At 36.0% G+C, this 27,149-nt stretch overlaps 1 protein-coding gene and 1 pseudogene across 6 annotated transcripts; one reads left to right on the top strand and one right to left on the bottom strand.

Moving 5' to 3' along the window:
- The first annotated feature begins 2,764 nt into the window (after positions 1-2,764).
- LOC18437923 (RNA polymerase II C-terminal domain phosphatase-like 2) lies at positions 2,765-26,803 on the top strand. 6 transcript variants are annotated; one of them, XR_016060234.1, is made up of 19 exons: positions 2,765-3,606; positions 12,900-13,370; positions 15,727-15,937; positions 16,129-16,286; positions 16,426-16,496; positions 16,662-16,767; positions 16,887-16,976; positions 17,151-17,292; positions 17,539-17,711; positions 18,047-18,110; positions 18,409-18,524; positions 18,602-18,655; positions 21,567-21,663; positions 22,970-23,184; positions 23,292-23,380; positions 23,820-23,885; positions 25,384-25,493; positions 25,578-25,648; positions 26,421-26,803. XR_016060234.1 is itself a non-coding variant. In XM_011626447.3 (18 exons), exons 1-18 carry the CDS (start codon positions 3,328-3,330, stop codon positions 26,455-26,457), a joined length of 2,505 nt encoding a protein of 834 aa, XP_011624749.1. In that variant the 5' UTR covers positions 2,765-3,327; the 3' UTR covers positions 26,458-26,803. The 6 variants fall into 6 exon arrangements, 2 of the variants coding, with proteins under 2 accessions (XP_011624749.1, XP_088729249.1); XR_016060233.1 differs by having other exon boundaries at positions 23,292-23,375; XR_002281551.2 differs by lacking the exon at positions 25,384-25,493.
- Positions 7,505-7,613, bottom strand: LOC148780683 (U6 spliceosomal RNA; annotated as a pseudogene).
- Positions 26,804-27,149: the final 346 nt, after the last annotated feature.

Genomic DNA, 27,149 nt, shown 5'->3' on the forward strand with positions numbered 1-27,149 from the left:
TAAACAAACCCCTAAGACGCCTTAAGAAAATAATCAAAATACCTCTACAACATACTCTTGGATTGGGTTTTGTCCGAGGGAGTATATGGGCAGCATGCTCCCCTGGGAATGAAGAGCCCAACAACCAAGCTAATAGCCAAACCAAAAGCCTTATACATCTCACCTACACATGGAAACTACAAGGCAACGGGGAACATCAAATTGGGGACCATATATGGGGAAATGTAAGATAAGGGAGGCATAAATTTGGAAATCAGCCCTAGTTTTTCTTTTAATTTTTTTTTATAGAGTAATATCCTATGAGACTCTCCCACACCTATGTGTGTAGGACCCGAAATGATCACCATTAAATTTAGCATAGATCTCTAAAAAAGTTATCATATTGGTGTAGGACTTTATTTTTTTAAATATCTGTGCCAAATTTAATGGTAATCATTTGGGGTCCTACATACCTGGGTGTAAGAGGGTCTCATGGGATTATTACTCTTTTTTATATTGAGATGCAAAAGTGCTTTTGCTTAAGCTATTGTTGAATTAAATTTTATCAACCAATAAGCATAAAATAAAAAGTCTTAACATGAAATTGAAAAGTATAAGTTTGGCAAACCTGTGATTGCTTAGAGAGTATATTGAAATGGACCTGGAGCATGTTAAGTCTGACTGTGAGTGAAAGGGGGGTGATTTGTTGAGAAAAAATTGCAGATAATTCAAGAATATTCTTGTTTCGAGGCAGATAACGTAGAACCAAGAAACCAATTTATCAATGTAGAACCAAGAAACCAATTTATCTCTATAGAATAAAAAATACTTTTAAACAATGTGTATAAAACATAATAAAGAAAAAAAAACTTCGATTATTATAGATATGTATTATTACAAGAGAAATATAAGGACTTTAAAGTTTGGAAGAGAGAGGGCCTAAAGGCTTTGAGAGTGATAAGGGCTTTAGAGTCTTGAAGGGCCATTGTTCCTCTCTAGCACCTAGCACCTGGGTCATTCACAATTCACCCAAATACTGATCAATGGGTACAAGCAAAAGAAGACGAGGAAAAACTCAACATATGATCTCAACTTCAAAAATATTGTTGGAGATTGATGTTTAGATACTGGGAATATATCAAATTGATCATCTCGACCTCAGCAATCATGTTTATGAAAAATAAATAAAAAAATCCTTGATATCGCAAGGATTAAGAGCTCTCCATTTTAAATATTCACAAATTATTTTGAACTATACTAGTTTGGAGCTTGAAAAATTATAATAGAGGGCGGGACATAATTTCAGACTATCAAAAGGACTTGGAACACCAAAATTGAATTTGAGGTGCAATTTTATTTCTTAAAAAAATGGTTAGGCTTATCGATGTTCACCAACAAAAGAAAAGGTCGAGTGAGAGACAAAGCACGCATGCACTTTATCATAGGCATGTCAAATTGGGTCGGGTCAATCGGACACCTTCCCAGTCTATTCTTTAGACCTAGTAGGTCAGGCCTAGGGTCCAAAAATATGGACTCGAGAGTTGGGTCGGGTTTTTTTGTCTATACCTAATACGGTCGGGTCGGGCCGTACTTGACATGTTATTTTATAGATAAAAACTTGCTCTTTATATTGTAAAATATAAATGTACTTTTTGAAAAAAATTTGTAGGTGTATTTGTTTCTGGAAAGGCGTAGCTTAGGAAGCTGCTTCTTTTAAGGGAACCGGAAGCAGCCGCTTCCCCGGTCCCCATGGAAGCCACTGCTTCTACCATGGAACCCACTCCCCAATTGAAGCTGCTGCTTCCACTTTCTAATGTCATTTTTTAACACCGAAGGAAGCTATGGCTTCCAAATTGTGTAGCACTTGCCCTATAGGGGCATTTTTTTCATGGAAGAGGAGCTTCCAAAGCCCCATATTCCAGACACTTTGGAAGCATGGGCCTCCAAAACATATTTTTGACGTTAGCTACACTGCAATAGTAATGGAAACTACGGCTGCCCATGAGCAAACGCTTCTGATGTATTTGACCCATACCTTACCATATAGCTAACATGTTGGGTTTGGGTATGGGACTGATCAATCTGGTGATGACCCAAATCCACACCATTTCCACTCTTATCCATTGTTTACAAAATTGTCCGATCTAACCGTTAGCTGGGGGGTTAGATCGGAATCGGTCAGTGGCCGGTTTTGGTTTTTGAGCGATTAGGGTGATCAACCGGTATTTAAAAAAAAAAAAAAAAAATGTATATAGATTCTAAAAAATAAGGAATTTGTTTTGTAATATATTTTTAAATATTATTTAAATTACGGTGAAGATTAAAAATTGTTTTGATCATTGATACTCACTTTTATATTTTTTTAAAAATGTTAAAAATAGCCCTTAAAATTATAAAATGAGTTAAAATCTATTTTTTTCATTAATTTTCAACTTTATTTGAATGTGTTTTGTTTTAATCTTTATTTATATGTTTTTCATATTTTAGTGGATTTTTTTTATTTTTTATTTATTTTTTAACACTTTTTTGACCTCATAGAACTTGTTCGGTTAGAACGGTTGAATCGGCCAGTTTATCGATTAAACCAGTTAAACCGCTCGCAGGCCATGTCTTATTATCTTTTCGGGTTCAATTTTACCAACACTGCTCGTATCTTCACACACAAAAGAGGGAGATTGCACGTGCATATTATCACATTAGAGAACGTTAGAGAGGGCACACGAGCGCCTTATCAGAGGGATCACACGTGCTTCTTACGATGCGAGTTCACGCGCGCGAGTTTTTTGTGATCGAAATGAAAGCGGGAATCGCAGTGGGGCATGCGGGAGATTTTTGCGCCGGTTGTGAAACAACGCATTTCTCTCTCTATAAACCCCTTTCTCTCTCTATTACTCTATAAATACCTTTCCCCTCTTCTCCGTTCCTACATTTGAATCCCCCTCTCTCTCTCTCTATTCTCTCTCTCTCAGCTCAACTGTGTTGTTGAGCAAAAGAAGAAGGGGGCAAATAGCAGCAAGACTGCCACACCTCTCTCTCTCTTACATTTTCTTTCACTCTCTCGCCCTTGTCCTTCTCATCTTTTTGTTTCTCTCTCTAGGCCTCTGGAAGCCCAGGGTACCCCTTCCCCTTTTATCCTCTCTCTCTATCTATCTTTATCTCTCCCACACTCTTCCCCCCTCTCTCTCTCTCTCTCTCTCTCTTCTCTTTGTTGCGGCTTCCCTTTCTCAGTCTTTCTAATTACAATACCCAACTAGCCTCCTCATTCTTCCTTCCTTACTTCCTGACCTCGTTTTTCTCGATTGCTATCTCTCTCTGCAGCTACATATTTGCCTCTCTAGATTTGATGCAATGCTTCATTTAGGGTTTCGCTCAATCCTTTACCACGGCGATACTTGCTTGGGAGAAGTCGATGTGGTCCCCCAAAATCAAAATCCCCAGATTTTATCTGCAATCAAAAAGGAAATTAGGATCAGTCACCTCACTGCTCCAAGTGAGAGGTGTCCTCCTCTTGCTGTTCTCCAGACCATCTCGCCCTTTGGTGTTTGCTTCAAACTAAAGTCGAGCGGCATCTCATCTGATCAATCGCCTATGCATTGTCTCTTCAGTGCCTGCTTTCGTGAACTCAGGGTATCCCTCTCTCTCTTACTGTATACCCAAGACTTTAACTTTTGATTGCTACCCATTATCATTCTTATTTCAAGTGCATCGACAGTACCTCATTTTTCATTTTCAAATTCCCATTCCATTGCTCATGTACTTCGTGTTCTATTACATCTCTTACATATTATACATTTAATAACAATATTGTTGGTATTTGTTTTCTTTTTGACTGCCACCCCTTATCATTCTCATAGCAATTGAAAGCAATTGTACTGACATTTCCAGGAATTCTATTTTTTGTTTTTGATTCCCATCCATTGATTGATATGCACGATGGAGTGCTCACTAGTGTTCAAACAACTAGTGGGAGACGAGTGACTTTTCAGTAACAATAGGTCTACATCAAGGGTTAGCATTGAGCCCGTATGTCTTTGTCTCAGTTGTGAATGACTTAACTAGGCACCTACGTGATGAGCAATGTTCAATAAGTTAGAGGCAGCCCTCCTAGGCGGTGTGTGGGGGAGGGGCGCTGGGCGGTGTTTTTTAATTTTATTATTATTATTTTTTTAAAATTTGGATCCCCTACACCTCCCCCCATTTTATTATATATAAAATTGTATGTTTTATTATCTAATAAGTTTGGTATGTAATATATTGGTAAGATGCCGGAAGCACATCTCAAGCCTAAACATTTAGACTGTAAATGAAATAATTTTAACTCAAATCAACATTAAAAGATAGAATGAACTAGAGATGTCATTTAAATCTTGCAAATCACACGTCACTCGGGCCAAACCAAAATGTTTGAGAATCCCAAATCTGCTCTTTTACAACCCCTATAAGCCTCAAAAAGTTTGTGGTTGATTATCCGTTAATATGGTTGATTATCCGTTAATATCGTGACCATGCGAGGATTTTGAAAAAAATTTTGATCTCTAAAAAAATCTTCAAATCTAGTTTTTTTAAAGTTGTTTCTCACTCTAAAGTTCACTAAAATTGCTTTTGGGGGCAAGGTTGGCCCCCCAACCCTTATCCCCCCTTTTAAGGGGGTAAAATGATATTTTTTGCCCCCTCCTGAAATTTTTTTCCGTTGAACCCTTGCAGGCCGCCTTTTCGACCGCCTGACTGCTTAGACAGGCGCCTAATAGTGTCCGCCTTAAGAATGCCTAGGTGTTTTCTCCAGAAGGCCGTCTAGGCGGTCGGGCGGATGACTTTTTGATCATTGAGGATGCGAATGACTTTTTGATCATTGAGGATGAGGTACCATGGTACATGTTATTTGCTGATGACATAGTTTTGATCGATGAGATCCAAAACATCATCATCACAAGGTTAGGACTTTGGAGGGGTGCTCTAGAATATAAAGGTTTTAAAATTAGCCAGACTAAGACAAGAGTATATGGAATGCAAGTTTAGTATAATAGGAGTAGAGATGAGGAAGTAATTAAGATTGACGGTCAAGAAGTACCAAAAAATATCTCACTTTCGATATCTTAGATTGATAATCCAGAAAAATAGAGAGATTGAGGAGGATGTCACACACATGATTAAAGCTGGGTGGGCGAAGTGGAGATGTGCAACTAGAATTTTATGTGATCGACGTTGCCTATGAAGCTGAAGGGCAAGTTTTATTGGACATATGTAAGACTAGCTTTGCTCTATGGGGTAGAATGTTGGGCGGACAAAAAACAATATACCCATAGAATGAGTGTAGCAAAGCTGATGAGGTTGAGATGGACGAGTGGCAAGACAAGCAGGGCTAAAATTCAAAATGAATCCATTTGGAAAAATTTAGGTGTGGCACCAATAGGCGATAAAATAAGAAAGAATAGACTTAGGTGGGTTGACTATGTGTGGCTCAAACCTAGTGCGACACCTATTAGGAGGTGCGAGTTAGTTCAAGTAGAAGGCAGAAAAAGACAAGGGGTAGGCTCAAAAGGACATGGTTGGGGGTCGTCCGAAAAGATATGGGGACTTATGACGTCACTGAGGGTATGACCCTTCATAGAGCAAAATGGCGGATTAGGATTCGTGTAATCGATCCCAATTAATTGGGAAAAGGCTATGATGTTGATGATGATTCCCATCCATTGATTATGCATATAATTTTATTTTTTTACTTCCACCAATTATCACTCTTTTAGCAATTGTAATTACATTTTTAGGAATACATTTTATTTATTTATTTATTTTTGATTCCCTCCATTCAATGTTAAAAAACTCGGAAGCTCAGGCAGGTGTCGGCCTAGGTAGTTGCCCAGAACGAGGGTAGGCTTGGCTACCGCAAATGGGTTTAGGTCCTCAGGGAGTTCTTCAAGTAGGGGTTTAGGCCCTTAGGGAGTTCTTATGGTAGTTTTAGGGCAAACCTCTAAAAATACATATCATTCATCAAATTTACGTAAAATCAAATTGATATTTGGCAAATGGCAACAAAACTCTTAAGTACATATTACATAAACTGATAAAAGAATTAATCACATAATATCACATATCATAATATCCCTAAGATTTAGTTTTCTAATCTAAATACTCACAAAATATCAATTTAATTCTAACTATTCACAAAATATAGGCCCAAATCGGTAAATATTCACAAAATGTTCCAACTAAAAACATGCAAAATAATCACAAAAAAAACCCTGATTTAAATATTGTAATCTACTAAGGTTTTCAAAATGATTTTGATACAGGTTCAAACCGGTAAATATTCAAAAAATATTTCCACTACAAATATGTAAAAATATCACAAAATAAAAGCAAAAAAATAAAAGAATATCAAATCATAACACATTATACAAAAACATATCAATCATAATTCAAACATTGTAATGCATCAACCTTTTAAAAATGAAATCTATTTTTTTTTGTTTTTTTTGGGAAGGGGGGGAATGTCGAAGTCAAAATAGGCCCTCCGCCAGGGTGCATCGAGGCGTCTAGACATAAGACGCCTAGGAAGCCTGCCTAAGAGAAGGCCGAATTTATTTTTGAACCTTTCCTCCCTTAACTAGTTTTCTTTAAAGATTACATGAAATAACAATACGCGACATTGTTAAGAACGCGTGAGGTGCTTGCCTAGGTGGGCTGCATGATTGAGGCATCGAAAATAGTGAAATTGTTTGCTTTTTTTCTTTTTTTTTTTTGGGGGGGGGGGAGTTGGGTTGTATACCAAACCTCCTAATTATACTTAATTTTAGCGTGTTTTTTGTGCATTCTTGTGTTTTCATACACACAAGTTTGAAACTCGAATTAGTAAAACTTTAGAAGATCGATTGATCAAACCTTGCCTTAACTAAAAAGTTGAACTTGAAATACAATATCACTTCAGTCTTACAACATTGTGAATATGGATGAGCGAATAACTTCTATGGGCATGATAAGCCATATAGATCATTAAATAGTTACATCGTGTGCCATACCATCTCCATCATCGCTACCAATAGTCAAAAGTAAAAAAACTTAAACAACAAAACAAGAAAGCAAATATCAAATTGCAAACTAAGATTCATTATCATCATGATTATAATCGCTACCACTATGTTCATGACCATCTCCATATTCATTACTAGCGGCATCTGGTGATTCTATGTAATCACCATTTGGAGTCATCTTCCTCCTCGACATAGTGTTCTGTTTCCTCGGAGTCAGCCGCCTCCTCCTCCTATTCCCCCCTATTGTCCTCATGCTCTTCCTTGAAGATCTAGATCTAGTGGGTTTTATGTGGCTCAATGAGCTTCTAGTAGCCTTGCAAACTCGGCCTAGCTCAAACTCTCTCCTAGCAACACTTCATCATCTCTAGCATTGACTAGCCACTCATTGAAATTATCCATATCTCTCATAGCAATGGGGTTGATATTATAGTGCTCTCTGAACCATTGATTATTTTCTTTGGGTGAATAAAATAGGGTTTATGCGTTAGAAGGCAAAAGTAAATTTGGATGATTTCTTGATTCGTGCGTGTCGTCATTGCACAGGGGCCATGCTAATCTTCTCTGTATCATTCCAATTGTATTGGATGCTTCCGAAGACATAAAAGGGTAGTACATTGCTAGAGTTTGTTCTCTTCTTTGCATGGATTTATTGGATATTGCACTAATGCATTATGTAGAAAAATATAATAAATAAGGCATGTGACGTCTTAGGACTCAACAACAATATGACAATGACTTAAGAAACTCAAATGAGCTAAAGTTGCTATCGCAATGAGATGCACTACAAGTCAAATTCAATATATCTCATCTTCTACAAGTGCTTGGCTTTTCTCCCATGTGTCGCCCACCATACAGCTACATTACATAAAATAAAAGAGTATATCATGTACTTGTAGTGGTCTTACTGAGGGTATGACCCTTGATAGAGCAGAATGGCAGAATGGGATTCGTGTAGCCGACCCTAAATAATTGGGATAAGGCGCAAATGATAAGGATGATGATGATCAATGTACTTAAGAGGTGAAATAGCAATTTAGTATATGCTAATTCACTTTGAGAAAGTAAGTACAAAAATTAGCTAGATGGATTTTATGGCCATTGAGAACTTGTGCATATTTAACTTCATTGTTGCATGGTCTTGGACTCTTATGTCATGGTTAAGTTTCATGCTGCACATATCGAATCCATCCATGATCCAACCTTGGAATCAATATCATAATCAATACAAAAAATAAGCATGGTATAAAAAAAACCCTTTGTATGCAAGGGCCTATGCCACTGGCTATTCTACTTGTCTTCCATAATCTTCAAAACACGATAGTACTTTCTCTCATCATAACCAACGTTCTTTGATATATCTTTCTTTGACTTTCCATTACCTTGTAAATGTGACCCATTGGTTGTTCCTTCTCATTATCCACCATCTACAAGATCTTTAACAATGCATCGAATACTCGAAAGGATAGACAGGCAATTCTAAAACTAATGTCCCAAAACGATATGGGTTTCTCTCTTGTTGTTTGTATGCATGGACCAATTGATTTTAGGATTTTTCTTAGCAACGCTGAAAACCGATTTGGTTTTATGCCAGGAAGGTCAACAGCTAAAGCTATTTTCCTATTTAGGCAACTGATTGAGAAGTTTAGAGCGAAGGGAAAAGACCTCCACATGGTCTTTATTGATCTAGAGAAAACTTATGATAGAGTACCTCAAGATTTGATTTGATGGGTGTTGGAAAAGAAAGGTGTCTCTAGACACAACATTGACTTGGTGAGAGATTTGTATGATGGAGTGCTACCTAGTGTACAAACAACTAGTGGAGAGATGAGTGAGTTTTCAGTGACAATAGGTCTACATCAAGGGTCAGCATTGAGCCCGTATCTCTTTGTCTTAGTTATGGGCGACTTAACTAGGCACCTACAGTATGAGGTATCGTGGTGCATGTTGTTCACAAATGACATCGTTTTTATTGATGAGACCCGAAACGACGTCAACACAATGTTAGAATTTTGGAGGGATGCTTTAGAATCTAAAGGTTTCAAAATTAATCGGACTAAGACCAAGTATATGGAGTGCAAGTTTAGTACTAATAGGAGTAAAGACAAGGAAGTAGTCAAGATTGATGGCCAGGTGATACAAAGAAAACTGTACTTTCGATATCTTGGGTCAATAATCTAGGAAAATGGAGAGATCGAGGAAGTTGTCGTACACGAAATTAGAGCTGGGTGGGCGAAATGGAGATGTGCAACTCGAATTTTATGCGATCGCCGCATACCAATGAGGTTGAAAGGCAAGTTCTATGGGACAACAGTGAAACCAACTTTGCTCTATAAGGCGGAATGTTGGGCGGACAAAGAAAATATACCTATAGAATGAGTGTAGCAGAGATGAGGATGTTAAGATGGATAAGTGGCAAGACAAGAAGGGATAAAATTCAAAATGAATCTATTTGTAATAATTTAGGCATGGAACCAATAGGCGATTAAATGAGAGAGAGTAGACTTGGATGGGCCGGCCATGTGTGGTGACTACCATGTACAACACCTGTTAAGTGGTGCGAGTTAGTTCAAGTGGAAGGACTGAAAAGAGCAAGGGATTGGCCCAAAAGGACGTGGTTGGAAATAGTCCGAGAAGGTATGGGGACTTATGGCCTCACTGAGGATGTGGCCTTTAATAAAGCTGAATGGAGAACCAAGATTCATGTAGCTGACCCCAATTAATTGGGAAAAGGCTAAAATGATGATGATGATGTTGTTTAACGACGAATATGGTTTTGAGCTTGCTTTTCTGGGCCAATATTACTGAAGTGACAAATAAGAAGTGAAAAACCTCGTCACCCCTGATCTCACCAACTCCCTCTTCTTTGAGAACTTCATTATCATGTCCAGGACTTGTGTGTTGTTGTATATGAAAGCCATGATGACTCCTGCTTTCATGATTGTTGAGTCCACAACTTTTGATTTACTTATCATCTCAAACATGAGGTCAATGCAATGCATAGTGCATGATCTCCAAAAAATGCGTGGCCTCTTCTCTAACAATAGATTAGCATCTGACATGTTGGGTGCTGCTATATTTGTAATTACTTGAATGATATACTTCCCACCCACATCCTCTATATACTTGGCTTCTTTATTAAAATTGAACTCTACATTGTGAGTTTGCTCTGATGCACTGATGTACTTTAAAGACATAGTCGTTATTGGGTTATTCATAATACAATGGATGATACTTCTCCCACTTGTATTAATCCACGAGTCTGTTATCATTGTGACCTTTTCCCCATGCATCCTTATGACCTTCAAATACTCATTTGTGAGATCCCTCTTTTTATGAAGTAGGGTTTTCTTGAGCTCATAAGGTGCAGGGGCCTTCAATCCAAGCCCAAACTGCCCCACTTCTTCCAATATTGCTTGGAATTGTTCAAGAAATTGCTGAGTCGACTAGCACACGGGTGAGCCTACCAAGCCCGGAATCATCACCATCATCATAGCCTTTTCCCAACTATCTGGGTCGGCTGCACGAATCTTGGTTCGCCATTCTGCTCTATCAAGGCCATTCCTTCAGTGGGGCCATAAGTCCTCATATCTTTTTTCACTACTTCAAACCATGTCCTTTTGGGCCTATCTTTGGCCTTTTTTGAGCCTTGCACTTTGAACCAAACCCGTAATAGCGTAGATATATGTACCTTCTACAATACTTAGGCGATTACTATAGAGACTCGCCCTAATGCTACGACTCTTGGAATGAATAGCCCAACATCTTGCAATACTGGGTGAATCTATGCAGTATTCACCAGTGCTGTTAAAAAAGTAATTTAAATGGGGAAATTGCCCCCCCTTTCCTTTCTTAGTCTTGTAAAGAGATAGAGAGAGGGGAGAGAGAATGATGGTGATAATCATTGTGAAGAGAGCGGGACTCCATCTCTTTTACAACCAACGGGGAACTTCTCTTCGCTTTTTCTATTTTTCCTTTCTTAGTCTCACAAAGAGAGAGGAGAGAGAGGGAGCGAGAGAAAGCGAGAGTGAGAGTCGATGCAAAGAGAGTGGAGACTCCATTGCTTTAACGGAGAGACTCTGCTGCCTTTTATAATCAATGTGGATTATCTCCCTGCTTTATAACCATTGGTATAATGCCACATGGCATAAACCAAAAAAGTAAATTAAAGAGTCAATGTGATATGCATGTGTGAATGAGAGAGAGAGAGAGAGAGAGAGAGAGAGAGAGAGAGAGAGAGATAAGACTCTTCTCCTTAAGAAAATGTGAGACTGTGACCTTCATAACCAATGGAATAATGCCATTTGGTAAACCAAATAAAGGAAATTAAAAATATTTGACTGGTTACATGGGAGAATGACTAAAATACTCTTTTTAAGGTGTTTTTGTCCTTGTTACCAAAATTGTCTCCATGTTGGAAATTTATAAATGTTTTTTTTTATTTATTATTCTTAGGGTTTTTATAAAAGATGAATTTTCTATTTGAGGTTGAAGAATGGGTGTTTTTAGCCTTTTCATTTTCTAGGGATTTCTAATTATTTTTTTCCATATTTTGGGCTTTTTGGCCCCTTTTCACGGTCCGGGCCTGACTTGGGCGAGTCTGACTCGACTTGCCTGACCATATGGCTTGGCTAGCCCAATTCATGTTCCCAATCTGTTTAATGAAACATTTCTTAGAAGCTCTTTGAGCTTGTGGATTGAATGAAATGCCCACTTGGTATATCCGTTGAGCTATGTAGTTGACATACCAGACTCCTATCTTCCTTCTTAAGCGGGTCTGTCTATTGTTTTGCTCATCTCTAACCGCACCCTCAGGAGTGGGGTAAAATAAGAATCATTAGGCCCCTATACTCGAGGCTTCTTCCGCCCAAGCCCTCTTTTCCTAGTATATCTACTTGAGCCCACCTCAGGCTCCCCTTCTTCAATATAATGATATTCTTCTTCTGCTCTAAAAACATTCATTGACTTCATAGTATCCCCATGTTACTGTTTCTCTTCTTTTTTTGGCCCACGTCCAAATTTTCCAACATTTCTCTGGTAATATTGGGCGGAGCACATGCTGGTCAAATCTTCTCTTTGTATACCAGCATACTGCCCTTTTCTTTCATTTTTATTGGGCAAAATGGCATATTTCTAACCTAAACCTAAACAGAGGGCAAATAAATACAAACCGAAACTCAAAAAATAAAATAAAACAGAAACCATTCTTTTTTTAAAAAAATCGATTTATCCAATTTTTATTGATAAATCCTAAACCAAAATTAAAATGCACTTTCCTGTTGAAGCTGGCTCGAATCAGTTAGCTTTGGTTGCAAAAACACCTCTTTTGTCACCTCTTCAAGTCGGACAAACTTTTGTTCATTCTGATATCCCAAGAATTCGAAAGCATCTAGAAACTTGCCAATCTTCACCCAAAAAAACAGAAAAAAAGAAAAAAGAAAAAAAGAAAAAAAGAAAAAAAGAAAAAAAGAAACAAAAGAATCCTGAATGTTGTTTTTCCAAGGGCTTTGCTCTATCAAATGGCTTTTCTATGGGTTTTTGGGAGGTTTAGAATACTCCTCTAAAACCTTTTCCTCCTATGCCCTTAGCTGAGGGCCTTTTTCCACCCTCAGGCAAGGTTGTCAAGGTGCCACCTTGGCCCAACATTGTTTAGTGCCATATTTATATATTTGATTTTTTTTCCCTCCTAACGCATGACATACAATTAATGTTTATTTTCATTTTGAAGACCAATCATTGTTCTAATAAGGGTGAGGACCTTAAACTTTCCCTTAACCCGTCCTAACCTCCAGTAAAGGAGGTGGGTTGTACTAGGTAGGCAGCCAGTGTAAAACTTTGCTATATCTTATCATGAATCGTGATGGTGACTAATCATTACTAATTTTTATATTGCAGACTGCTGTTGTATTGTTTGGTGAAGATGAGCTTCATTTAGTGGCAATGCAGAACAAATTGGAGAAGTTTTCATGCTTTTGGGCTTTCACTGTTTCTCCAAAACTCTATGCTTCTTGTTTAGCGATGCTAAATCTTAGATGCCTTGGCATTGTATTCGATCTCGATGAAACACTTATAGTTGCAAATAGCATGCGATCTTTTGAGGATCGGATTGATGCCTTACAACGTAAAATTGGCACTGAAACTGACCCTCAACGAATATCTGGAATGTCTGCTGAAATCAAGAGGTACCAAGAAGATAAAGCTTTATTGCGCCATTATTCAGAAAATGATCAAGTATTTGAAAATGGGAGGTTGGTTAAGGTCCAGATGGAAGAAGTTCCTCCGTTGTCAGATAATCACGAAGCTGTTGTTCGTCCGGTTGTTAGGTTACATGAGCGGAACATTGTCTTAACACGCATTAACCCCGAGGTAAGAGTTTTTTTAGTTCTTTCATCATTTTGACAAATTAGAGGAAATTCTTTGCTTTTCGTTGTTGTTCTTATATATATGCTACTGTTTCTAAAATAATTTCTGCCAATTTTAACTTATCCCCCACCTAGCCACCCGCAAAAAGGCGGGAAACAAAAACTGGTGTATCTTCTAACAGAAGGGCTTCAACCTTTTAAAGAAAACTTGTGTTTACTAATTCTTTTAGTCTCACTGATCTGCTAATTCTTTTTATTCGTGAATTTGTGTTTATTTGGTTGGGAGTTTTCTTAGTGACTTTTCTATTACCATTTTTTTTCCTGATGGTACTTGTACTGTACTTACCATGGCATTATAATTCATTCTTATCCACTTTTTTCATCATTATAAAGGATGTTTCTCCCTATGCTTAGATGGGCCTGATTGAATGCATTTGTGTTATATTTATTGAATGATCGAGACACACTTAAATTTGAAAAAAAAAATCGATATAAATGACATGTGTGTATACATATGTACATGAGTATGCAATGAGTGTGCTTCATGTCATTGATTTATTTTTGTTAACAATTTTCACATTTTCCTCAAACTATGGTATTTAAAGTTCACTACCAATAGTTATGAATGCAATGCAATGCATGCGCTATTGGGTAGTTTTTTTTTTTTTTTGGGAGAAATGCTGTCTGGTTTTTTAAATAAGGGTAGCTTATTTATTCGATTTCCTTGTTGGCTGTTAGTAAATTGCTATCCATGAAGTGCCTCTTTCTCTTTGTCCTATTTTTTTTATTTTTTATTTTTATTTTTGGGATGTTTTCTAGGTAAGATTCAAACTTGGGAAGTGGTCTCATACCGTCAACCCTTTATTCAACAACTAGGCCGAAGCCCAATGCCCATAGAGTTCTATTCTCATTGTGGGTTTGTTTTTTCTTTTTCCTATTTGTGCGGATATACAATCTAACACTTCTATATTTCCTTAATCTCCTTATGTAGTGATCATTTAGTTTTAAACTCATATTTTGCCTGGCTCCGTCCTTGCTCACCCCGAAATGTGGCCAGTTATTTATTTGATGGCTTCTGGTATATGAGTTTTTCCTTTCTAACTTAGGATTGCAAGATGTAATAGAGTCATGTCTGAGAATACCTAGCTTGCCTTAAGCAGTGTTATCCCTGACACTTTTTTTTCCTTTGTGCCGTGTGGACACGTCAGCACATGTGGACATCCTCAACACGGGGTAGACATGCTGGTTGTACGTGTCCATCCTTTTGAGGTATTGGAACACCATGTCCAATACTTTTGGCAGAGGTGTCGGCAGGTGGCATGCCCTTCATATGGTTGAATCTAAAAAAATGTATAGTATCTCAGATGAGCCTTGAACATGGAACCTCTTGACCAGGCAGTTAACTACCATGCTTCTCAATGCCTTTGTGACTTAAAGGGCAACTTTAACATTAATAACATCAAGAAAATATCTTTTTAAAGTTAACCTTTCCTCAAAAAGAAAATATCTTTTTAAAGAATAAAAGAAGACAAATAGAAATATTTTAATAGCTTTATTTATTTTCCAAGAACTAGTGTATGACCCTTCCAAGCTAATGACTGTTAGTGTATAAATTTTGAAAGTTTTATTATTGACGGCCACTATAGTTTCTATAAAGTGTACACAAAATGTATAATTTTTCTAAATAAAACATATTAATTAAAAATAGTCTTTTGTTTTTTTAGATTAAATAAAGTATTTTCTTTTAGATTAAATAACGTTGTCTTTAAATTTTATGCTTTTGTATATCTAATTAATAATTTTATATATACTATATCTAATTAATAATTGTATATATATGCATATATGTAGTTGTATATATGTATATGCATATATGTGTGTAGGCATGTGTGTGTGCGCATCTATGTGTGTATTATGTGCGTGTGCATGTATGTGGGTGGTATTATGTGTGTGTGTCACGCATGTATGTGTTTGTGTGCGTGTGTGTTTGCGTGCTGACTCTGCAAAATGCTTATATGAGACAGCAACCTTACTTGCAGAACTAGGTTGCAGAACTTGCAGTAATCAATTCCTTTCCAATTTAGTTGGACAGTGTAGAACATTGAAACCGTACTTCTACAAGTAAGATTATGGCTTTAAATGAATTGCCTAATATGCGTGTGTGTGGTGTGCATGTGCTTGCATATGTATGGGCATGTTGGGACTGACGTTTTTGAAAAAGTCAGGGCTATACTGACTTTTTGATGTTAAGTACTTCACACATAAGACAACATACTAGACACTCACACTGCAACCTGTATGACAATGTCTGTGTAACACTGGCCTAAAGTACAAATGGACTGAACTTAGAAAAATTGCAGATCCGTGACACTAGTGTGCTTGTAAGGTTGCGTCCTGCATGGGAAGATCTTAGAAGTTATTTGACTGCTAAAGGCCGTAAGAGATTTGAGGTTTATGTTTGCACGATGGCTGAAAGGGATTATGCTCTTGAAATGTGGAGGCTTCTTGACCCTGAAGCACATCTGATAAATCCGAAACAACTTCTAGATCGTGTAGTGTGTGTAAAGTCAGGTAAAATTTTCTCTTTCCCATTAAATTTTCTTGAATAAGTTAGTTTTATTAAACTTATCAGCTTTAAAATATTCTGGAAAAAAAAATTCTTCTGTTACTAGGAACGCCCAGATTTTCATCTGTTTAATATTCATGATTGTGAATTATGACCATTATTTTTACTTTCTGTTGATTACTATCTAATTTGGTAGGTTCAAGGAAGTCTTTGCTAAACGTCTTTCAAGATGGAATCTGTCACCCCAAGATGGCTATGGTGATTGATGATAGGTTAAATGTCTGGGAGGACAAAGACCAATCCCGAGTCCATGTGGTCCCCGCATTTGCTCCATACTATGCTCCACAGGCTGAGGTGAATATTGACTATCTATGTATATCTGCATCTACATTTTTCCTACTTATTATCAGTTATATTATAAGTGTGTGGATTTATTGGTTGAAGGATCCTCTTTTCATATATTAATTATATTCTGCAATGTTTTTTATTACAGGCTACAAATGCTGTTCCCATCTTGTGTGTTGCAAGAAATGTGGCATGCGATGTTAGAGGTGGCTTCTTCAAGTAAGTGGACCTAATGCATCTATATTGCAGAAAAGCATTTACAATGGTTAAGGCTCTGTTCATGAAGTCATCTTGAAGTTTAATGTATGACTTCCGTATGTTGTAGTTCTCATATTTTATTTTTTTATTTTTTCACTGAATCATGGAGTGAAAACAATTTGGCAGAGAATTTGACGAGAACATTTTACGAAGAGTTTCCATTATGTATTATGAAGACAATGTAGCGGATTTGCCTTATACCCCTGATGTGAGCAACTATTTGATACCCGAGGTAAAGAAGGATGAATGTGGCCCTCAATTTTGGTTTAAGTAGTTCATTTTCTTCATGAACATCGCATCTTGGGTTCTTAAGGTACTCATTTTTAATTTATCTTTCCAACAAATGGCTAGGATGCTGGTGCTGTGATGACTGGAAATAGAGAGCTTCCCATTTCTGAGGGCATGAATGATATGGAGGTCGAAAAGAGATTGAATAAACAAGTGGGTCACTTATCTTTATGGTCATCTTTTTATTTATTTATTTATTTTCCATTTTTTGTTAGCGGAACTTGTGAAAGTCCTCATACTTTCATCATTTTGTGTTGATGATATTTTGACGCATTGATGGGAATCTTTCTTGTAATTCTCACATTTTGAGAGTACATTCACATTCAGGATGAGAACCCAAGTGCTGAAGGAACTCCTCGTCCTTTTGTTTCCAACCATCAAGAGCTTCGAGAATCATCTCTACAAAATGCAACATTTCAATCAATTCCAGCTGGACAAGCGATTTTGAGAACCCCCATATGTTTGCAGAGTGAGCAACTCTTCCATTTTACTTTATCCAATATTTTTAATTACTATGACCTTCTCAGCCTTTGGCTTCTTGATGCTTTTTGGGCTCTTCTGTTATTAAAGAGGGAGAGGCTTTCATGTCAGAGTTGGGCCTTGACATGAGGAGTTCCAACATGGACCTTAGGATCAACCCTTTTGGTCCTTGTTCATTGAGACCACCAAAGTGTTGATGCTGGTAATACAATTATATAGAAGATGGTTTTTGCAGAGGAAGAGATGAATCAGAAGCAACTGAGCAGAAGAACCGAATGTGTCCCACAAGAACCAAATGGATTTCAGCTTGAGAAGCAACGGCCTCTTCGTGCTCTGTCATGTCGTGGTGTAGAGGGTACTGCTCCCTATGACAGATCCCTTCAAAGTTCTCATGCAACAATTGAAGAGGTTTGAGTTGAACTAATCTTCCTTGGGTCTCTAATGGGAATTATTTCTTGTAATTGTAGAAAGGGAAGATATCAAAACAGTGTGCAGAGCACCTGCATAAAGTTTTCCCAATTGACTATGTTACTTCCACTCTTTTAGGAAGGATAAGTGAGGGCATTTGAGTAAAATGACCATAAGATAAAGTAAAGAAAAAGTGACCCTCAACCTTCCAGATCATTTTCTTGAGCATGTAAATGATTTGTGTGGGTGCTTCAGGCACTCTTTTGATCTTCTTCATTTACACCCTACAGTTCTTACTTGTTGCCAGAGCTCAACTAGATTATGTTTATCTGCAGCAATGTTCTGGTGATGATAGGTTAAGACAGAATCACATGCAGTCGAGTATCTCTTCCTTTTCAGGTAGTCACACTATAGGAACTTATTGCAACAATGCAGTTTACCAATAAACTTGCTTATCTAATGTGATAATGACATGGTTCTCTGAAAAGAACCCACACGCCTGTTGCATTTAAAGACCTTTGAGACCATTTACTTTTCTTTCCGTGTAATTTTGATTGTTGTATGGATTTGTCTCTTCTTTTCATCTCTCTCTCTCTCTCTCTCTCTCTCTTTGTGTATATACACCCACATATATATTTTTTCAACTTTCTGATAAAGCAATCTTTTCTATCTTGATGACTGAAATATTGTTTGGAAGATGAGGAAATGCCTTCAAGTCGGGAAACCGTGAACCCTAAAGATGTGGTGGCTGAAGAAACATCGTCAGTGCCTGTTGCAGTTCTACGAGAAATTGGATCAAAGTGCGGTTTAAAGGTATGCAGATTGCAAACCTTCATGAAACATGTTTATAGAATTTGTCTTGATCTCATAGAACCAATATTGTTTTGTAGGTTGAGTTCAAATCAGTTTCAAATACTACCACTGGATTGCAGTTTGTGGTAGAGGTTAGTGTATGCAGATACTTGGTTGCAAATTTTTTCGAGAATAAACATGCACTTGAAGTTTTGCTTGTAAGCTTTATTCTCATCTCTTTTTAAATTAAGCAGTAACTATCCCTTGTCACTGAAGTTAACTTTTATAAAAAAAGAAACCATCCCTTGTAACTGTAACTGACAACTCTCTTGCCCTTCCCCTTTCTTGATACTTCCATCATATGTGTCTATGTTCATTTGCATGCAAGTTTGATGTATATGCCCATATCTGAAGTTAGATGTAACAACAAATTAAAATGAAAGGAAATCATCAGGGCAGAGACTGGATCAACTGGATGGATGATGGAGGTGGTCTAGAAACTTTAAATATCAGAACAGCATTGTGATCATTGTTACATGGTTATGGATACGAGTGTCGTGTCTAGTAATTTGGCCAAAAAACTCCGTACAACCTCAACACTCATACACACTCTCTAATATATAACTTGAAAATATAAATTCATTTTATTCAAAAAAGATAAAAAATAGTTCTTTCTATTTTTTATTTTCAAAATGATGTGTTCAAAACCTTATTTGATAATATTTTTCTTACTGTTGTCCATATTTTTGGTAATTGTGTTAGTAGAACTATTTATATCTTCCTATAATTAACCAAGCTCAACAATACACACCAAGTATAATTTGCATTTCAGAATATATTTTAAAATTTAAAATAATGTTAGTATAAATTTTTTGACATTTCTTTTCACAAAAAACGTTGTCATGTATTAAGTTGTATTTTTAATAAAATAAGGCTTCTATTAATAGCTATTATATAATTATTTGTTTTCTACCATTTTATACCTGTGCTTGCTTGGCGTGGCGGTAGCGTTTACTTTTTCATCATCCAATGTCACAAGTTCCATTCTTCTTCCTCGTAATTTCATTTTATAGCAAATTTGAAAAGCCCATTTCAAATTTAAAAAAGTCGAGCCTGCTCATATCGAAATTAAAAAAGTAGGCAAATTTAAAAAAAGGGAAAGGTTTCCATACTGCCCTACTGTGTAGATGTTCTATTACCCCCCCATCCAGCCGTCCAATTTAAGATCAAATAAGCCATTGGTCATTTGATCTAGATCCAACACATTAGAGTATTTCATTTTTAGTTTTTATTTTACGAATTACATGAATATGAAATTTGGTACGTGCCAACATCTCAATGGGGCGCACTTAAAAAAAAGATTTTTGATATAATAAAATGACCAAATTCAGGGGTATTTTTTGGTTATTTATTTTATCAGGAATATTGTTTTTATATTTTTTGCAGGTGTGAGTTTAGGAGAGTGAGTGGATGCCCAAAATTTGGTGTCAAAATGTTTTGTGGAAAAAAATTTAAAATAAAACAGTGTAGGGGCGTGACATTGTAATTGGATCCATCTCAACTATTCATTCAGATCTGAAGGCTAGATAAGGGGAAGTATATAACTACTATACATTAGGGGAAGTATAGAAAACTTGCCCCTTAAAAAAATTCCCATTTTAAATTTCGAAAAGTGCATATGACGGGATTGGATACAGGGTCCTCTTGGAGCAAAACGGTAAGGTCTACCATGTTGGCTAGGAGTTTACTACTGTTAAGTAACGATGACTCTTTATATACAAGCGTTGATATGTACCAGGTCTCTATAATAGTGTTGTTGTATTCGGTTCGCTTCGAACGAAGCACCCGAAGTCTTCGGGTTTTCCCTGGCCACCGAAGCAAAGCGAATAACCACATGTTTTGGCGCAATATTTTGCCATTCAAAACGAAATTGTGGGTGTCCTTAACTTTTCGAGCATAGAGTAATATGAGGCGCGTGTTACACCAGGACCATTGCCCATGTGGCTGTACCCCTCGTCCGTTAGTCATCCTCTTCCACAAGTACGACCTTTGCTTTTATTAAAACAAAACAAGACTATTGCCCATCTCTTTTGTCTTTGTAAAATTCCACTATTATCCTTTGCTTTTATTAAAATAAAACAAGTTGATTATCAAGCCACCTCTTCATCATGTGAAAGGACGGTTATGTCCTCACACAATATAAATTGAATGTCTTTTTTTCTGTATTTTTTTAATTTTTTGATATTTTAATTTTTTATTATTTTAATATATTATATATATAAATGTATATTTTATTTATATTAAATTAAAAAAAGAAGTCCAAAGTCTTCCCTCGAATTGGCCGAAGCACCAAATGCTTCATTTTTTTGACCAAACCGAAGAAGACTCCGAAGCGAATCTGACAACTTTGCTATAACATCATCGACACATACTACTAGTGTGTCGAACATCGGTCTGGTTGTGTCGGCATGTGTCTACGGTCGGCACTCTTTGACATGCGACACAAGAGAGGAGATGGAGTGTCTATGTAATACTTATTTTGACCTTCAAATTTTTTTAGGGAAATTTATTAAAATGCCTGTAAGAGATGAATTATTTTACATTCTACCTATTTGCTACTATTCCAACTGAAGATCATGATGGGTAAGATCTTAAATGGTTCATCTCTGATGGGTAATTTGAGAAATTTCCCTTTTTAATTACTATTTCACCGCCCATGTTGGGGGTTAAATATTGAATTTCACAAAGAAAGAGACCATTCAAGGTTCTGTTGTGACATTTCAAGTTTCTGTTCCAGATGTCTGACATACTGTTCATATATTTTCCTTAACCTAAAACTTTCGTATGTGCAAAGAGTTATATCTAGTTCGTCATACTTAAAAAAATCGTGTTTTTGTTATTTAAAGTTCTATTTTTAGATAGAAGTGTTTTTGTCACCTTTCTAATATATATTGCTATATGTGACAAGGCCACTTCAGGTTTCATAGTTCTCTTGTTGATAGATGAGAATGTTGCAGTCACTGTTTATCTCAAACTCATAAAAAAGCTACTTGTTTATTTCAGGTAGTGTTTACTGGGGAAAAAATTGGTGAAGGTACTGGTAGAACGAGGAAGGAAGCTCAGCACCAAGCTGCTGTGAATGCCCTTCGAACTTTAGCTTGTAAGAACCCTTTTGCTTTTGAATAGATCATTGTAGGCTTTAGTTTGTGTCACTGTTTATTCATGAAACACAATATGCTAGTTGCTTGTGCATAACTATGTTGAAAAAGAATCTTGAAGTAAACCCATTTTGTTTCTGAACGGATTATTGTAGGCTTTAGTGTGTCACTATTTATTCATGAAACACCATATGCTAGTTGCTTGTGTATAACTATGTCGAAGAAGAATCTTCAAGTAATCTTTCTTGCCTTACATCTCTCTATTAGTGATTGCTATCATATTAAAAAATAGACAAGATCTGGAATAATACAACAATGCCAAAGGAAAGGTATCCCGTAGTGCAATGCACATGGTATGTGGTACTCCTAGTTACTTCCCTTTGATGGATGGCTAGAGAAACTGTGCCTGGGTGAATATATGTGGGCTCCATCCAATTTATCTCCATAATATGGTACCTTATGAAGCTTCCGGTGATTCTTCTTGTGGTGCTTTGCAACAATTTGTTGTTCAGTTCATACTTTTTCATTTATCTGTATTCAATCAAAGAAGCGAATGTCAATGGACAGAAGTGAACAAATAGTTCATCAATTTTTCATACTTACCAATGTTGTCAGATTCTCTTCGTCGTCTTCTTCGATTTGGTGAGAAAAATGAAGCAATTCGGTGCTTCGGCCGATTCAGGGGAATACTTTGAACTTTTTTTTTAATTCAATATAAATAAATTAGATATTTATTAATTTCATATAAATAAATTTGATATTTATATATAACGCATATAAAAATAATGAAAAAAATAAAAAATAAAAAATAATTTTATATAGATATTTCTTTTCTGACTGAAGCAGACCGAAGCGGCCCGAATCTGACGAAAGCGGCAACACCACGCTTCTCTTCGCTTCGGTTTATGCTTAAAATCCTTAGGCTTTGGCCTCTTCGGCCGAAGCGAAGTGAATTTGATAACATTGGCATGTACTAGGCGGGTGTTATCTTATTTCATTACATTTGAGGTATTTCAAGATGGCTTTCTCTGAGTAATCTATTTGAATTTTTTTTGTGGGATCATCATATTGTTTTTGGAGTGGTTTGCTTTTCTAAGCTAATCTTGCAAACTGGGTGTGAGGGTCATCATTTCCCTGTATACAATATCATTTTAGTGGGTCACATGTGGAAAATCAGGGAACTGCCTTTTCTTATCAATGCTTGTTTTGATTACTCGTTAGATACTGAAGAGAGTCTGTTTAATATGAAAAAAATGCTCTTTTAACAGTCAAACGGAGCTGTAACACTTCAAGTTGTTGCCTTTGCAGACAAATATGTCGAACACATTTCACCTGATTCTGGAGCTGTTAATGGGGATCTTAATAACCTTTCTCATGGAATGGATAATGGTTTTTTAAGAAACGCACTTGGTTCATCTGGATCTGAATCATCTCCAAGAAAGGAGCCTCAACTGAACGAACAGTTAAATTTCATGGAGGATTCCAAAAGGGCGCCAAATTCTATCTCTGCCCTTCAAGAACCAGTGAGCGGCCATGATTAGACATGAAAATGTCATGTATTTTCCAGCAAGTTCGAGATTAAATTAGTTCTCTGCTATGTATTAACAGGATGCAATAATTTTCATTTCAGTACACATCGGAAAGCATTAGTCTAGTTTTCCATGATAAGTCTCCTTTATCCACTTATTCAAATAAAACAGAGTTCCATCCTCAGGTCAGGTATGCTCCGAACTTTACTTTGCTGAGAAAATTTATTTATACTTTGTGGGGAGCTTATATTTCTTTGGCCGTAGTTGCCAATTAAAACCTGGCACCTCTGAATTGGTTATTGTGAACTTGTGTATACAATAAAATGTGAAAAATTATGCAATATGCTCAATAAGTACATGAATCTCTGTAAGAGAGCTTTTGTTTATTTCACTTTTTGCAATATGAGGGTATTTTTAAAGGAACTTTTTTCTTTTCTGTAGCTTTTTTCTTGTAATTGATGTTTTACACCAAAAAAAAAACATATGAAGTCGTTTATAAAAATATTTGTTGATGGTCTATTTTTCCCCTCTCTTTCAGGGCATTTGATTTGGGTAATAACCGTAATATCATGAGAGTGCACTGTTTGGGAAAGAGTTGACTATTGTTTTCTCTTGTGAATTTATGCTAGGCGGAAGTAGCTGGACAGATTTTACGAAATGGAATGGGTTTAGGCAGTGAAAGGGTTAAACTGCAGGTATCAAGTTCTTTTCTTCTCATTGTATTTCAGTCTGTATGTATAAGTTTTATGAGCCATATGTGTGATTAAACTTTATAATACTTAATATTACATTCTAAATTTGAAGGCATTTAGGTTTGTTGTTTCTTGTGAATCTGATTAGATATTTAAGTTCTAGAGGAGCATTCTTTAGCGATCACTGCTCTCAATTAGATATTTTGTTTCTTTACCAAATAAACAATATATATTTTATTTCTTAAGTTGAAACATGCATAAGTATTTAAGTTGAAGCATGTTCATGTTCCAAGTGCAACATAGTATAATAGGGGTGCTGTTATTCACATGTTTCTGGGTTCAAGACATCTTTGGAATCCACTATTTGAAGTTTTAAGTTATTTTATACTCCAACAGTGAATTTATATTAATGGATGTTAGTTTAACTACTGTTTAATTATGTAATCAATCGGCTTCAATCAATTCAGTATGTAGCAATCTATGATGACTTGTATTGGAGGCTGCCAGTCAGAAATTTTTATATGAAGAGATTTATCGATAATATGTACAGATGACTTATGTTTCTTGATCATCAGATATATCTAGGAACTTTTTGGAATCTATTTTGAGATAGGTATGAACAATATGTGCAAATGAGTGATATATCTAGATCATCAAATCTTTTCTGAGAATATATCGGAAAAGTAATCTCTTGGTAGATTTTCCCAAGTTTGGGATTCTTAGGGAAATCCTTGGAGGTATTTATTAAAAAAAGTAACAAATACAGAAACAATACAACAAAAAGAAAAAGCAAAATACAAAATAAAAAGTAAAACTATAAAAAAGTCGAAGGATGAATTTTATAAGTTTATTGTAATGGTACTTTTGTGACTTCTTAAGCAAGGATTTACTGGAAACATAAGAGGATTGTGTTAAGAATGACCAACATAACTGCATTGATGTTGATATCTAAGTAAACTAAAAGTACTTGTTCATGCATGAGAGATGAGGCTTGGATAAATCCAGACTTCCTATGAACTTGTGATGCACAGATGTTCAAGGGTATCACTTCGAAATCCCAATCTCTTATATACAAGTGACTCTATACTGAGCAATTTCTCTACTCAATTTGTATTGTCTTTATGGGCCCCTATTACAACCCGTAGGAAAATGGATGATGCTAGAAACAAGGAGTGGTTATGGATTTGGTTGGACTTTGTACGAGGCATGTTTTGGTTTTGAAGGCATGCTTTTATTATAAGTTACGACAAGAATGTTTCCTGACTAAATGATATTTCACTTAGAAGAATGTTTGAATTTTGAAAAGTGAAACTTAGACATGGTCCCCAAATGAAACTGAGTTACATGCGACAACCTTTAAGGCCTTTTTCACTTTTTTTTTGTGAAATAATTTTAAGCGAATCTGACCTAAAATATAAGCATTCTTATTATTATTTTTGGATGTAGAAGCATACCCTTATTAGTGACTGCAAAATGTAACTTTCCTGAGGATGCCATGTAGAAACATACCCTTAAAGCATTTGATGGAACGTAGAGGATGCCATGTAGAAACATACCCTTAAAGCATTTGATGGAACGCAGAGGATGCCATGCAGTTTCTTTCTCAAATAGGTGTCTCAAATTCACTAGTTGCTAACTCCTTTTTTCTTTTTAATATTCTTGTTGCTTATTTAAAGATGACATTGCGTATGTCAGGCTGCTGAAGAGGGTCGTCAGAATTTACAAGCTCTAACCAATAGAAGAAACCAGTGGTTACGGTCACTTAGGTAATCTTATAGTTATTCATCACTGTTTCAACTTTTTATTATAGCAAATTATCTCGTAAATCCCAGTTATTAAAATATGCTTGTTTCAATGACTTTGTGAGTGCAATCCATAAATATTGATGATTGAATATAGGTAAAAATGTTTGTGCTTCTTACTTGTGAATGCAATCCATACAATGGTGATTGGATATGATTCATAATCTGCTTGGAATTCATTTCTTGATACTTAAAAACAATAGTAGAAGTGTTGAATTATTTTTATTTTTAATGATTATATTGTTGGCAAATAATGGAAAAATAATTTTCTTTTTGAAAAGTAGATTGTTTTCATCAACTCCTAAGATAGATTGTGGGGGAATTAATCGATTTGAATGCGTATCCAAAATCTTGTTTATTATCAAAGAAGCAATTTCTATGTGGTCAATGTTTGAAAAAATGTGCTTTCTCAAAAAAAAAAAAAAAAAGAAAAAAGAAAGAAGAGAACTTTCTCAAAAAATTGTTTGAAAATATTATCCTAGACGCAATAAAATGAATTTCCTTTATAGATATCTACGATTTGGTTTTATAGAATCTGCCAAGAAAATTTCACTTAGTTTTCTTTTTCGAGTGTGATGCATGAGGTTAAATTTAGAAAAAAATTGTATTAATTTCCAAGAAAAATTAATTCTTTCCAATCCCATGATCTCTGATGTATGGCTGTAAATTTTGTAAAAAACATTTTCTAACAAATAGGAGAAAATTAATTGATTTTAATCTCTTGATCCTAATTCAGGTCCCAAAATTCTGTTCCTACAAAAAGATCACAATAAGGTAGGGTTTCTCATGAAAATGAGCGTCCAGGATGGTGACAAGTGGCATGATCATGAGAGATAATTGCTTCATTTTCTAACAGCCAGTTGTAATTGTAAAATTCAAGTTATAAGGGACCCTTGAGAATGGGTCCAGCTCCTTTTTTCTATTGGCTCAGGTCTCGTTATTTGATTTTCTTGATATCCATTTCTTTTTTTTTTTGTTTGTATTTTAACTATTAAGGAAGCACAGGGTTGGCTGGGCCAACCATCTGCCCAATGGGAGGATGGCCTCGTAGCATCTGAGCCGCTGTTCCATTGTTGTTTCTTATTAGAATTGCTTGATTAGAAAGCTTTTTAGCCTCAACATTGGGTATGATCTCTCTCTCTCTCTCTCTCTCTCTCTCTCTCTCTCTCTCTCTATCTCTATATATATATATATATATATAGGCAATGATTTCATGCAACCATTATATAGTAATATAATGGCAACAATCTTCAAGAACTTTGTTAGGGTCATTTGCTTGATCCAAATTTGAAATATACACTCTTTCATTCTAATGAACAATCACAAAAAAGAAAAATTTGAAATTGGAACTTAAAAAGTATTTTTTTAGCTCAATTAACATAGGCCATCTATTTTTATAAGATGGTTAGATCTAGGCTTTAGAAGGATTTTTTCTTTTCTAATTTTTTTAGATGGCTTTATTATC

The sequence above is a fragment of the Amborella trichopoda genome, chromosome 8 (genome assembly GCF_054954075.1).
Source record: "Amborella trichopoda isolate Santa Cruz 75 chromosome 8, AtrichopodaSantaCruz75HAP2 v2.0, whole genome shotgun sequence".
Classification (NCBI taxonomy): Eukaryota; Viridiplantae; Streptophyta; class Magnoliopsida; order Amborellales; family Amborellaceae; genus Amborella; species Amborella trichopoda.

Bases quoted from the DNA above. Each gene is read 5' to 3' on its own strand.
- LOC18437923 (XM_011626447.3), top strand. From the start codon at position 3,328: ATGCTTCATTTAGGGTTTCGCTCAATCCTTTACCACGGCGATACTTGC. The intron at 17,712-18,046 runs GTTTGAGTTGAA...GTTTATCTGCAG, and splicing joins CTCATGCAACAATTGAAGAG to CAATGTTCTGGTGATGATAG. The intron at 23,185-23,291 runs GTGAGCGGCCAT...TTTTCATTTCAG, and splicing joins TCTCTGCCCTTCAAGAACCA to TACACATCGGAAAGCATTAG.